The sequence below is a fragment of the Oryctolagus cuniculus genome, chromosome 17 (assembly GCF_964237555.1).
Source record: "Oryctolagus cuniculus chromosome 17, mOryCun1.1, whole genome shotgun sequence".
Taxonomy (NCBI): Eukaryota; Metazoa; Chordata; class Mammalia; order Lagomorpha; family Leporidae; genus Oryctolagus; species Oryctolagus cuniculus.
Genome location: NC_091448.1, coordinates 57,033,430 through 57,046,568, shown reverse-complemented (window position 1 = coordinate 57,046,568; position 13,139 = coordinate 57,033,430). Strand labels below are relative to the sequence as shown.

Genomic DNA, 13,139 nt, shown 5'->3' with positions numbered 1-13,139 from the left:
ATTTACTAAAGACTTACTTATTTGAAAGAGTTACACAAAGGTAGAGAGGTCTTCCATCCGCTGGTTCATTCCCCAGATGGCCACATGGGCTTGGAGCTATGCCGATCAGGAGCCAGGAGCTTCTTCCAGGTCTCCCACACAAGTGCAGGGACCCAAGAACCTGGGCCATCTGCCACTGCTTTCCCAGGCCATAGCAGAGAGCAGGGTGGGAAATGGAGCAGCCAGGGCTTTAACCCGCTGTGCCAGAGCACCGGCCCCAGGTGTTGTTTTTTTTTTTTTTTTCTTTTTGACAGAGTGGACAGTGAGAGAGAGAGACAGAAAGGTCTTCCTTCCGTTGGTTCACCCTCCAATGGCTGCTGCGGCTGGTGCGCTGCAGCCGGCGCACTGCGCTGATCCGAAGCCAGGAGTCAGGTGCTTCTCCTGGTCTCCCATGGCATGCAGGGCCCAAGCACTTGGGCCATTCTCCACTGCACTCCCTGGCCACAGCAGAGAGCTGGCCTGGAAGAGGGGCAACCGGGACAGAATCCAGCGCCCCGACCGGGACTAGAACCTGGTGTGCCGGTGCCGCAAGGCGGAGGATTAGCCTAGTGAGCCACGGTGCCGGCCCTTGGCCCCAGGTTTTAAAACAAACCTGGAACTCTGTGTTTGCCTCTCTTTTTGCCTGATAACTCATTTCACCTCCCCTCTCCTGGACTCCAGCCATGGTCTACATGCGCACACCCAGCCGAGGGGGAGAACAGTTCCCAGTGCGAAGGGCACTCAAGGAAAGTCAGTCAGCGAAGCCTAGTGAAGATGGTTCAAGTTGAAGCTGCCCCAGCACAGCCTGGGAGTCAGAGGCAATCCCTGGGAACCTGCCTCACAACGTTTGGCTCCCAGGACCGTGAAACATGGCCGGATGCTCTGTGCCAAAGCCTGGAGATTCTGTGTCCTTGAGTCACACGGAAAGATTTTCCATCCACCGGTGCACCCCCAAGTGGCCGCAACAGTGAGCCCTGGGCCAGGCCAAAGCCCAGGCACATTAGTAGGGAGCTGGGTCGGAAGCAGAGCAGCCAGGACTTGAACCTGCACCCGTGTGGGATGCTGGCACTGCAGATGGCAGTTTAACACACTGCACCAGAGAGCCTGGCCCTCAATAGATTATCTTTGAAGAACTGCGCCCTCTGCAGGGGCTGGCATTGTGGTGCACTGGATTAAGCCACCAGCTGTGGCACCAGCATCCCATATGAGCACCATTTTGAGTCCTGGCTGCTCCACTTCCTATCCAGCTCCCCGCTAATTCACCTAGGAAGGCAGATGGGGATGGCCCAAGTCCTTGGGTCCCTGCATTCACACAGGAGACCCAGAGGGAGTTCCAGGCTCCTGGCCTGGCCCTTTGGGGAGTGAATCAGTGGATGGAAGGTCTTTTCTCTGTTTCTCCCTCTCTGTCAAATAAACCTTTATAAAAAAGGATTGCAGGGGCTGGCACTGTGGCACAGCGAGTAAAGCCGCTGCCTGTGGTGCTGACATCCCATATGGTTCCTCTTCCAATCTAGCTCTCTGCTATGGCCTGGGGAAGCAGTAGAAGGTGGCCCCAATCCTTGGGTCCCAGAGGAAGCTCCTGACTTCAGATCAGTGCAGCTCTGTTGCGGCCATCTGAGGAGTGAACCACCAGATGGAAACCCCTCCCCCACCCCACCCTTCACTCCCCACCTCTCCTCTTCGTAACTCTGGCTTTCAAGTAAGATTAAATCTTAAAAAAATATTGCAGGGCTGGCACTGTGGCACAGCAGGTTAAAGCCCTGGCCTGAGGTACCAGCATCCCATATAGGCGCCGGTTTTAGTCCCAGCTGCTCCTCTTCTGATCCAGCTCCCTGCTGTGGCCTGGGAAAGCAGTAGAAGATGGCCCAAATGCTTGGGCCCCTGCACCCACGTGGGATACCCAGAAAAAGCTCCTGGCTCCTGCCTTCAGATCAGCACAGCTCTGGCTATTGCGGCCGTCTAGAGAATAAACCAGGGATGGAAGACCCCTCTCTGTCTCTCTCAGTAACTCTTTCAAATAAGTATAAATCCAAAAAACCTGCAGGCTTTTTCAAAGCCCATCACCATCCCGACCTCCTGCGCATTACTTCCCGTTTCCAGTCTGGAGATTGCAAAGCAAGCATGGAGAAGCAATCCTGACTCCCTCCTCTGCGGCACCAGGTGCGAGGCTGCCACTGTCTGGACAGGCGGCCGCTGTGGACGACTCCACACAGCTTTTTAAATGCTGGAGGTCAGGGACAGCGCTGCAGCAGAGAGGGTGACGCTGCTGCCTAAAACACTGGCATCTCATATGGGTGCCAGTTCAAGTCCGGGCTGCTCCACTTCCAGTCTAGCTCCGTTAATGAGCTTGGGAAAGCAGAAGGTAGCCCAAGTGCTTGGACCCCTGTACCCGTGGGGGAAACCCAGATGAATTGCCTGGCTCCCGCCTGTTCCAGCCCTGGCCATTGTGGCCATCTAGGCAGTAGTGAACCAGTGGGTGGACGATCTCCTCTCTGACTTTCAAATAAATAAATGCCAGAGGTTGGGCCTGGCAGGCCCATGGGATACCTGTGCTTCTCCAAGGAGAACTCACCAGTGGAATCCATGCCCTTACAAGCTACCTCGTGTGACGATCCTGCTTACAGTTGGTTAACTGCCAAACACCAATGCCCTGAACTGTCCAGGGACCGCGGTTTCTGGCTGTCCGCGCTGATGGGAGGGCGCAGTGCTCCCTGGGCTGGAACCAACAGGAAGGCTGCAGCGACAGACGTACCTTTCCGCAGGGTGTGAGGACTCTGGTCTGCTGGCGGCTGGCTGGGGCTGGAGCCTGGTGGTCCCCCTGGCTGCGTCCCTGCACAGGTGGGCCCCTGGCTGGAGCCTGGACTCCCTTTCTGCCCAGACCCTGGAGAAAGTTCCTTGTTTTTAGACGTGCTGGAATGCAAGCACACAGGACAAGGGGACCCTGAGCTCAGCCAGCTGCAGCATGGGCCATGCCGGCTGCAGATCCACACACTCGTCAGTGCTCTGCCCAGGTCTGCCCCGGCTCAGGCATGTCTCCGTCCCTTCTCAGCCTGCACAGGCGCCTCTCGAGGTGACTGCCCCTTCTCGGAGCTGGGACGGCCTGGGTTACAGCCCCCTCCCACGTTTCCATCTTCTCTCCTCAAGGATACCACAAGCAAGGGCAGGGCAGGGCAGGGCAGCCCCTGACCATCTCCACTGTGTCCGGGTCTCACAAGGGAATGCCAGAATTCTCTAACATTCTGAGCCTGGAACACGGATGTGTTCTCATCCCGTCTATTGCTCAGCAGGCCAGAGGGGGCCACCAGGGCTGCTGAGGCGGGCTCCCATTGCCCACCCTGGAGCCTCCATCACACCTGGGCAGCGGAAGGATTCTGGGGGCTCCCCAACAGGAGCCAGCAGGTGGCAGGGTTGGCACAGACCTAGGTGGTGCCCCTGCACATGGGCTGGTTCAAGCCCCAGTCCTGTAGGCTCAAGGGAGGTTGTGGCTCAGTGACACGGGAGGACCCCAGGTCCTTGAGAGCAGCCACCCTTCCCCGCCAGGCTGAACCTCAGGCCACCTCCTAAGGGCAAAGTGCATGCTTAGAGATGCCACAGCATCGGCCAGGGAGGGACCCGCTTGTGCTGCAACCTCCAGCTCGCCGTCCCTGGGAGATGACCCTAACTGCTCAGTGTGCACCCCAGCAGGGCTCCCTTCCAACGAAACACTGCCAGCAGGTGCCCGGGGGTAGGGGGGAGCCACCTGGGTCTGCATGACCTTAAGTGGTGTGGCGTGGAGCAGCCTTCCCAGGGGCTCTTTCTCTCCCTATCCTCCCTACCCTCCAAAAAACAAAACCAACAACAACAAGACAGCCCCAGCTTATTTCTTCCCTAACTTTATCTAGGATATGAATTTGGAGGAATATCAGTAGGAGTGTACCACTTGTGCCCACTGAGGCGTACAGAGAAAGACTGGGAGCAGGGACAGGGCTGGGGCAGCCAGCATGTCCAAAGGACAGGTGGTTTTCTCCATGGGAGGGGGGAAGGAAAGAGCTGGTTTAAGGTTGTGATGCGTGATCCAGGGAGGGCGCCTGTGCCTCCCCCGCTGCACCCAGGGGAGTGTGCTGCCTCTGTTACACTCCCTGGGGGCGGGGGTAGTTCCACCAGGGAAAGCACCCATACTATCCACAGCAACTAAAAGAGCAAACATTTCCTTCTGCATTCTTTTAGAAACAGAAACAGAAAGCCTTTTCCTCTCCAGGGCTGTGCAAAGACTGGACTTTCAAGCTCAAGTTCACCGGGCACAGGGGCCTGAGTTCCAAACATCTACCTACCCGTCCAGCCATCTGACCACCATCATGAGTTAGGTCAAACCAGCAACCTGACAGACCCCTTCTTGGGAGGCTGCAGGCTCCTCTCCTCCTCTGGAGCATCGAGACGTGGGCCTGAGGATCTGGGGTGTGAGCTCCTCCTGTGCCCTCCCTCCGGATCCACATTCCCCCAAGCATCATCTCCTGAGCCTGGCTCCCCCCTCCCAGGCACAGCACAGGTGCAGTTTGCCCAGCAGGAAACAGGGGCAGGAAAATGGTTATTAGAAGCCCTAGGCAGAGGCAGCCCGGGGAAGGCACGTCTCAGGACGGGCTAGTTCTGGGGACCCACGGTGCGGTCAGTGCACCGGGCACCACAGGCTGAAAGCAGAGCTGGTGATCACGGTCACGCCAAGGTGGCTGGAGGAAGGGGCTGAAGGCAGGGCCTGAGCGGAGAGGGGAAGGGAGGGCCCGCCATGCCATCCTCAGTGGGGTGGGGGGCGGACACTGGAGGAAACATGGTCTGTGCTGCCAATGTCCAGAAAAGGCAAACACACACAAACAGTGGGGCGCCCACGTGGATGGGCGCACACCTGTGGGGGCTGGGGGGCAGCACTCTGAAAACACTGCCCCTTGAGAGAAACCATAGGACCGCCCACCCCAGGGGGAGGGCACGAAGGGGGCCCAGGGCTGCAGAGCAGTGTGGCTGATAACTCAAATGACAGGACCCCGAGGGTGCCCTGTTCACGAGTGACACCCCCACGGCCACCCCTCCCCAAAGTCCCTGGAACACGGTCAGGGCCTGGGGAAACCCCTCTTCCAGGGTGCGTTACAGAAATGCCACTCTATGCCAATTCCCTGACAGCACCCAGTCTCCTTTCCTGCACCCCTCCAGCTGACTGGTGACCCTGTTTAAGTTGTGGGCATCAGAAGCCCTGCCCCCTCCTCCCCCGCCCCCCGCACAAGACTCTCCCTCCTTCCCCAGGTCACTTCCTAATTCAACATTAAAGGGGAAAAATAAAAGAGGCTAGCTACACTCCTTTTAATCAGTGGTGGTGGGTGGGTGGGCGGGTGTGTGTGTGTGTTCATGTGTGAGCTGGGGGATGAGAAGGTGCACGTGTGGGTTCACAGTGATGGCGAAGCAGACCGTGTGCGTGTTTGTGTGTGTATACATGTGCATTGGTGGTGACGGTTTGTAAGGATGTGTGTGATAGTGGCGGGTGTGTGCATGTGTGTGCTGATGTGATGGTGAACATGTGTTGGTGATGAAACTGTCACTGGTGATGGTGAAAGAATGTGTGTGTGTGTGCGTGTTCACATGTGTGTGTGTGTGTGTGACAGTGATGCTGAATGAGGACGTGCGTGTTTGGGGAGAGGCTGGCTAAAAAGGTTCAGCTTCCCAAAGTCCCTGAAACATTCCTCGCGGTGGCCACGAGGGCGCGGCATGCCCCAAGAGAAGGCACCGCAGTGCCCCGCGCCTCACGTGAAGTAGCTTTTCTACTTCCCTGAGCTCCTGTGTGAGAACAAGAGGAACAGGCCAGCGCCGCGGCTCACTAGGCTAATCCTCCACCTAGCGGCGCCGGCACACCGGGTTCTAGTCCCGGTTGGGAGCCCGGATTCTGTCCCGGATGCCCCTCTTCCAGGCCAGCTCTCTGCTGTGGCCCGGGAGTGCAGTGGATGATGGCCCAAGTGCTTGGGCCCTGCACCCCATGGGAGACCAGGAGAAGCACCTGGCTCCTGCCATCGGGTCAGCGCGGTGTGCCGGCCGCAGCGCACCAGCCATGGCGGCCATTGGAGGGTGAACCAATGGCAAAAAGGAAGACCTTTCTCTCTGTCTCTCTCACTATCCACTCTGCCTGTCAAAAAAAAAAAAAAAAAAAAAAACAAACAGGAACAAACAGCAGCTCCTTGCTGCGTGTAGCTGAATCTCCACCCTCTGACCACGCCCCCCTTCCAGGAGGGGCCAGGGCCAGCCTCCTTCCCCTAAAACCCCGGCCCTGCTATTATTCACCAGTCCCCGTTTGCCCACTGCAGCGGGTACACCTTAAGCCAGTGACTTTTTTCTCTTTGGACAGAGAAAGTTCCATTGAGGTTCACTGAGGCAGCCATGGAACGAGCTTTCTTTCTTCCCCCAAGAGAATGGGAACGCGACCAGGTAGCAGGTTGGCTGCAGAGGTCACGGAGGTCCAGACTCTTCCCCCATCTGCACCCATTTCAGCAGTGAAAACGGCCCCTGCACATCTAAAGGAACAGAAGAGGCAGGCAGAGATGCCAGCATTCTGTTTCAGAGCGGCCACAGGACGAAGGCAGAGCGAGGGAGTGAGGGGAGAGCCCAGGACCTAACAGGGCTCCAGCCAGCTGCTGCCTTCCAGGTTGGCGGTGGGAGCCAGGGCCGCCTTCATTTGTGCCAGCTCAGTGAATACAGAAAGCCAATCACAAGCACTTAGGAGGGACGGGGAACCAACATCCAAGAGGCTTCGAGCAGGTGTAGCCAGCCCAGCCGTCCCCGGCACCACACACCTGCCTGCACCCCGTGCTTACCTGGTGCGCTCAGCCCCTGGCTGGAGGCCCAGGCCCGACGAGGGCGACAGCGCGGGAGCCGCAGGACTGTCCAGGGGCTGCTCCGGCAGCGGGGACGGCAGAGGGGCGGCCAGCTCAGCGGGCGGGGCGGGCGGCTGCATGGTGGGCGGGGCGCAGGACGCTTTCCGGCCGGCCGAGGAGCCTCTTCGAGCCACCCAAGAGGTGTCCATGACCCTCACGCCCATGCTGGCGAGGGACACAAAAGACGGCTGCTTACCCCAGTGCGAGGGACAGGTGGCAGGCTCCCTCCCCCACCAAGCAGAACCACTCAAGCAGGTCGGTGTTAGGAGAGCAGCGCAGCCTTAGCACCCTGCTGGGCCCGAGGAAGCAATGGATGCGCGCGCGCACGCTGGATGCACTGGGGCTGTGCTCCAAGCCGCAGCCCTGGGCGGCCCAGCAGCCCTCTCTCGGCAGCAAGGCTCGGTCTGCAGCTCCAGAGCCGTGGAAGCTGTGCCTCCGCCCTCTGCGAAGCCAGCGGGCCTGCGGACCCTACACCCCCGAGCTCCCAGGGTTTGGAGCCCACGCTGTCCTCAGCGCACACAGTGGCCTCATGGGGGCTGGGGGGGGGGGGGAGGTGGGGGCAGTCCTCCTCCAAGTGTGGATGAAGGTGGGAAGGCCAGGGACCAGGTAGCCTCAGAGTAAAACGCCTAACAGACCAGCGGGAGACCTCTCAATATACACCTTTCTGCTTTTCGTAACTCGGGGTCTGGCCCCGGCTCCGGCACTGCCCGGCATCCCCAGTCCATCCCCGGAAGAAGCTCCTGGCTCTTGGCTTTGGATGGGTACAGCTCCACCTCTGCAGGCCACAGCTCGCTCTACGCAGCAAGGAAGGGGCTGCTCATGCCTACAGCCCCTCTGGGCCACGAGACTGCTTTAATGCATGAGCACACAGCTTCCAGCACGTTGGCCAAGCAACCCAACAGGGCACATTCACTCTCACCGAGCTTACTACAGCACAGCTGGCTCGGTCTGAGACAGCATGGCCTGGTGGCTAGCAGAGGATACCGTACCTTTGGATTTTCCTAAGGCTGCAGGGACAGAAACATACAGATATTAGTGTCAACAAGTCTGCACCTTCCTTTGGACACAAAGGTTGTCTTTCTGATAGGGATCTTCTGCCAAGGGCAGGTGGTGGGGTGCTGGTTTATGGTGCCATGAGGCACTATGATGTAGCTGGTGTCTCACACTGAAGGGGACTCTTCAGTTTGTGTAGGTGAAAATCGAACCCTGCCCAGCACACAAATACAGGGGCAGCTGAAGAGTCGATACGGGGGTGGGGTGGGGGAGAGGGAGCTGGGAGAGAAAGGAACTGGGCTGAAGTCTCCGCCTGCCCACTTAGTCCTGTGAACCCAGGGAGTTCCCTTTCCTCTGGCCTAGGAGGCGCTGATCCTCTGGCTTCACAGTTGGAGTGCGTTAAGGAAGACGGACATCCACACAGGAAGGAAAAAAACATGAAGGCGCTTCAAGGAGTTCATGGAAAACCGGAATTACAAGTTTAGGGGTGGGGCCGGCACTGTGGCATAGCGGGTAAAGCCCCTGCCTGAGGAGCTGGCATCCCATATGGGCACCGGTTCTAGTCCTGGCTGCTCCTCTTCCTATCCAGCTCTCTGCTGTGGCCTGGGAAAGTACATGATGGCCCAAGTCCTTGGGCCCCTGCACCCGCATGGGAGCCCCGGAAGAAGTTCCTGGCTCTAGGCTTTGGATGGGTACAGCTCCGGCCGTGATGGCCATTTGGGGAGTGAACCAGCGGATGGAAGACCCCCACCCACCTCTCTCTCCTCTATTTCCATATAGAATGCTGGCACTTCAGGAACCAGAGCTTTAACCCGCTGTGCCACAGTGCCTGCCCCTAAATAAATCAATCTGGAAAAAAAAAAATCATCGTGAAAAAGTTTAGAGGTAACGGCTGGTACTGTGGCATAGTGAGTAAAGCCATGGCCTGCAGTGCCAGCATCCCATATGGGCACTGATTCTAGTCCCGTCTGCTCCACTTCTGATCCAGCTCTCTGCTTTGGCCTGGGAAAGCAGTAGAAGATGGCCCAAGTGCTTGGGCTCCTGTACCCGTGTGGGAGACCCGGAAGAAGCTCCTGGCTCCTGGCTTTGGATTGGTACAGCTCCAGCCAGTTGTGGCCATTTGGGGAGTAAACCAGTGGATGGAAGATTCTCTTTCTCTCTCTCAAGTACAATAATTTTAAAGAAAAAGCTAAGTTTATTTTAGTACAAAAAATATTTTTGGAATGCACGCTTTTTCATAAAACACACGTGCATGAACTTCCTGAAGGCCCTCTGTATACACTGCCAGCCAGCACTGATCTCTGTTACCCCTGTGTACAGCAGGTTGGAGTGCAGGAGCTGTCACGTGCTCTCTCTCACCTCTCCCCTACCAAACGGTCACCCACACTGGTCACAAGCACGAAGCTTTCCACTATGAAGTCTTGCGCATCTATAAAGGGTCACATTCTACCTTACAGAGGTGGCAACACCTTGGTAAACAAACTAAACTACCAAGTTCAAGTACAGAGACTGGTCCTAGCAGGTGGCTGGCTTCTGGGTCCTTTAACAAAATACACCTCAGGATGCAGCCTGCAGCGAGGGTCACACTGAGCAGTGGTGCTGCCACCAACCACACCGTGGGATGGGGTCAGCTTCCTAGGGGCTCCCGGAGACCCTCCTGTATCTAGTGCCACTACTGGTGTTTCTCCTGTTCCCCTGGATGGCTTCAAGGAGGCACCTTGCAGGGGTGGGGAGGGGTCTCTCTCCAGGACCCACTGGCTCTCAAGTCACCTGGGGTCTGAAAACCTTCCACCAACAGACAAGCGTCTTCTCTGGTGCACCCAGCGATGCCCTTGGAGGCTGTTCAGAACCCCAGGATGGAGCCCAGTTGTGTACCTGGTACTGAACGTAGGCTGCAGGGGGTTATCAAACTCTTCTCTCTGGGCTCAAGTTTATCAGGATGAAAAGAGAAAAAAAAACAACTTACAATTCCATTTGGGGCAGGGAACTCGCTGATGCCACTCAGGTGCGGTGGCCAGCGTGTGAGATGTTACCATGGTGATGAGCAAACGGAGCCCTGGAGGGTATGAGTCCCACCCCAACCTCTCTCCCTTGCCTCACTCTCCCCAACTTGGTGAGACCCTGCCCACTCGGAGGGAGGCCTGGGCCTCTGGGCCAGGGCTGGTGGGGCTGCCTTCTGTTCCCATTGGCATCTTCCGGCTACAGAAACCCCAGGCCATTCGAGGCCACCTGGCCATCTTCTCTGGATTGACTAAGGCAAGGAGCCAGCTCGGGCATGGGGTAAGGTCTGAGTGAGATATGCTAAATATCACTCGCAAAAATATGTAGTGACCGGAAAACACGAGCCGAGAGGACACTTCTGCCCTGACAGAGGCTGTGGTGCTGAACGCGATCACCACTCTGCAGCTGACGTGGCTTCCGCGTGGGAGGCTGCACGGCACGCTCAGTGCACACGCGTCCGATGCCCACTGACATTCTCCAGCACGAATGCCAGTCTTTGCAGGCTGACTTGGTTTCAGAGGCAGCAGCCATGTCTGCAGAGGCCTTAGAAGTTCACTGACCCCAGCAGCACAGTGGTGTATTTGAAAGTTCCAACGTCTGGATAAAACACAGCCTGAAGACAGAAACTCTACTTATGATTCCAGCTCCCTGCTAATGCACCTGGGAGAGCAGCAGCAGATGGCCCAAGTGCTTGGGCTCCTGTTATCCACGTGATGGGGTTCCAGGCTCCTGGCCCAGCCTGGCTGTAGCAGCCATTTGGGGAGTGAACCAGCTGATGGAAGATCTGTCTCCCTCTGTCTCTGTCACCCTCTGCCATTCCAACAAATAAATATATTGAAGAGCCAAAGTGACTCCATTTTTGAACAATAAAAAAAGCAGCCTCCGTTTCCCATAGCAGACCCGGGTCCTTGTAGAAGCAGGCATTCAGGCATTCCGGAGATGTCAAAGCTTACCAGGGACAGCTAGCTCGGTAGGCCAAGGACAGCACAGTAGAGATTGCTAAACAAAGTAACTCCCTGCCCCCAAAGCTTCCGTGCTGTATGTAACTTTTTTTTCCTGCTGTGTAGCCCTTATTTCCTTTAAAAACTCTCCCAAACAAAGACCCGGGCCTCACTCCTTTCTCTGTCACCGGTTGGTTGGATGGGGTCCCTGTCCCGGCTTGTACTCCTCAATAAACCTTGCTTTTGCAGTTTGGTGTGATTGACTCTCTGGGAGTCTCTGCGGGGATCTAACAATCTGGGCACAATAATATAAAGAAAAAAACCCAGAAACTATAAAATTACCCAGTATACTGCTAAGATGGGGGATCCAACCAGAAGGTTCTATCACAAGTTTCTAATTAGTTTCATTGCATAAACAAGTGACAGGAGCCCTAATCAAGGAACTGCGTGTGTTTCTGAAGAGGGGAGCAAGACAGAAGTGGAGCGCATCAAAGGCAAGCGGTTCCAGCGGAAGCTGCTGCATGGACACCGAGGGGCGCCTGGATGTCCAAGATTCCCCGTGGCTCACAGCTTCAGGTAAACACTGAGAGGAACTGGGCTGCAGACCCTTCTGCACAACCTGGGGAGTCCACCCTGAGGTCTCCCACCACTCTCTGAGGACAGGCGGTCCAGAGTTGTCCCCTGGGGAATGCCAGGTGAAAGGTCCTTGCTTTGGCAAGGCAGCCCCGGAGGAGGAAAACCAAGCTGCCCTGCTTCCTCCTCCCAGCACTTGAAATGTCTATGGGACTTACTGGAAGGCACACAAGGGCATTCTTCATGAGAAACTGTCATGGAGCAGGCCACATCACAGCTCTCGGTTCTTGCCCCAGCTACTCCACGCCCTCACGCAGCAGAGCTGTCTCCTCACCTGCAGAATGAGGCTGACAGCTCCCGTGCTGCTCCCAGCATGTCCTCGAGGGCAATTCACCAGCTCTCGAGTGCTGAGATAAATCTGACACTCAGGCACCACTGCCTGCCAGCACACACGTGGGTATGGCCGCCATGAGGTGTGGCTGGCAAAGAAAACGGTGCCCTAAGGAGCTGGCAAGCTGGAGACTCAGAGGCCCAAACAACATCTCGGTTGTGGGGATACAGGGCCTAGGCACTGGGTAGTGTGTGCTACGGCGACCCCACACACTCATCCTACTCAGCACAGTGCAGAGAGTTCTGGAAGAAAGGAGCTGGGTGTGAGCCCCGGACTGTCCAAATGCCAACTATTTCATAGCCAAGATGTTCCTCTGATTATTCTCCTCACGCCTCTTCAGGGTTGTTGTAAGGAACGCAGAGAATAATGATGTTCATCAATCCTTAGTCCTGTGAAGCCAGAAGGAAGTTCAAGTTGAGCAGCCCTCATCTGAAAATCCAAAATCCGAAGCTTCTGGAGCCCTGACATGATGTCACAGGTGGAAGATTCCACGGAACACTGACCTCAAGGGATGCATCGCAGAGCAAAAAACACTGAATGAGATTACCTCTGATGTGTGTGTATGAAGTGTGCATGAGACAAATGAATGCTGTCTTTACCCTTGAGGCTCATCCCCAACATCTCTCCTATGCAGGGTCAAAAAACCTGCAAAATCCAAAACACTCCTGGTGCCTGGCATTTCGGGTAAGGGACGTTCCACCTGCAGAAGTGTCAACGATGATAATAAGGCCCTGACCTTACAGGTGCCAAGTACGTCTGATTTACTGTACATGACTACTTAGAGAAAGAAATTAAAGAGAGAAAACCCAAATGTGAAACACGTCCATCGAAGGGGTAAAAGGATACTCTGGTGGTGAATCGGGTGCAGTATGAGAAGCTGCTAGAAGACCCCAGTACCTTGTCACATCACCAGGCAGGTCCCATCACCTGGGTTTGCAGGCTCAGTCACAGCACGTCTTATCTCCTCAACACTGGCCCTAACCATCAAGCTTTAGGGGTGAGTTTTCTGGTAGAAGTAGAGAAGGGAGGGGCCGGTGTGGTGCCATAGCAGGTGAAGTTACTGCTTACCACACATTGGCTATTCCACTTCCAATCCAGCTCTGTGCTGATGACCTGCGAAAGCAGCAGAGTATGGCCCAAGTGCTTGGGCCCCCTGTCACCCAAGAAGGGGACCCAAATAGAGCTCTAGGATCCTAGCTCCTGGCTTTGACCTGGCCCAGCCTGGCTGTTGTAGCCATCTGGAGAGTGAACCAGTAGATGGAAGATCTCCTGTCTCTGCTTCCCTGTAACTCTGCCTTTCACATAAATAAATACTTTTTAAAAAGAATTAGCATAGGA

At 56.3% G+C, this 13,139-nt stretch overlaps 1 protein-coding gene across 7 annotated transcripts in view; it reads right to left on the bottom strand.

Annotated features, from left to right (window-relative positions):
• The window catches only part of ARHGAP44 (Rho GTPase activating protein 44), a 189,083-nt gene that overhangs the window by 5,699 nt on the left and 170,245 nt on the right, over positions 1 to 13,139 (bottom strand). For 6 of the 7 annotated variants that reach the window (XM_008270707.4, XM_051825172.2, XM_051825173.2 and 3 more), the window contains exons 17-19: positions 7,892 to 7,909; positions 6,843 to 7,067; positions 2,771 to 2,928 (exon numbers count right to left, since the gene is read on the bottom strand). In XM_008270707.4, the coding sequence (XP_008268929.1) occupies positions 2,771 to 2,928; positions 6,843 to 7,067; positions 7,892 to 7,909 (401 nt within the window). The remainder of the gene's footprint in view (positions 1 to 2,770; positions 2,929 to 6,842; positions 7,068 to 7,891; positions 7,910 to 13,139) is intronic. The other variant, XM_051825169.2, reaches the window with a different exon arrangement.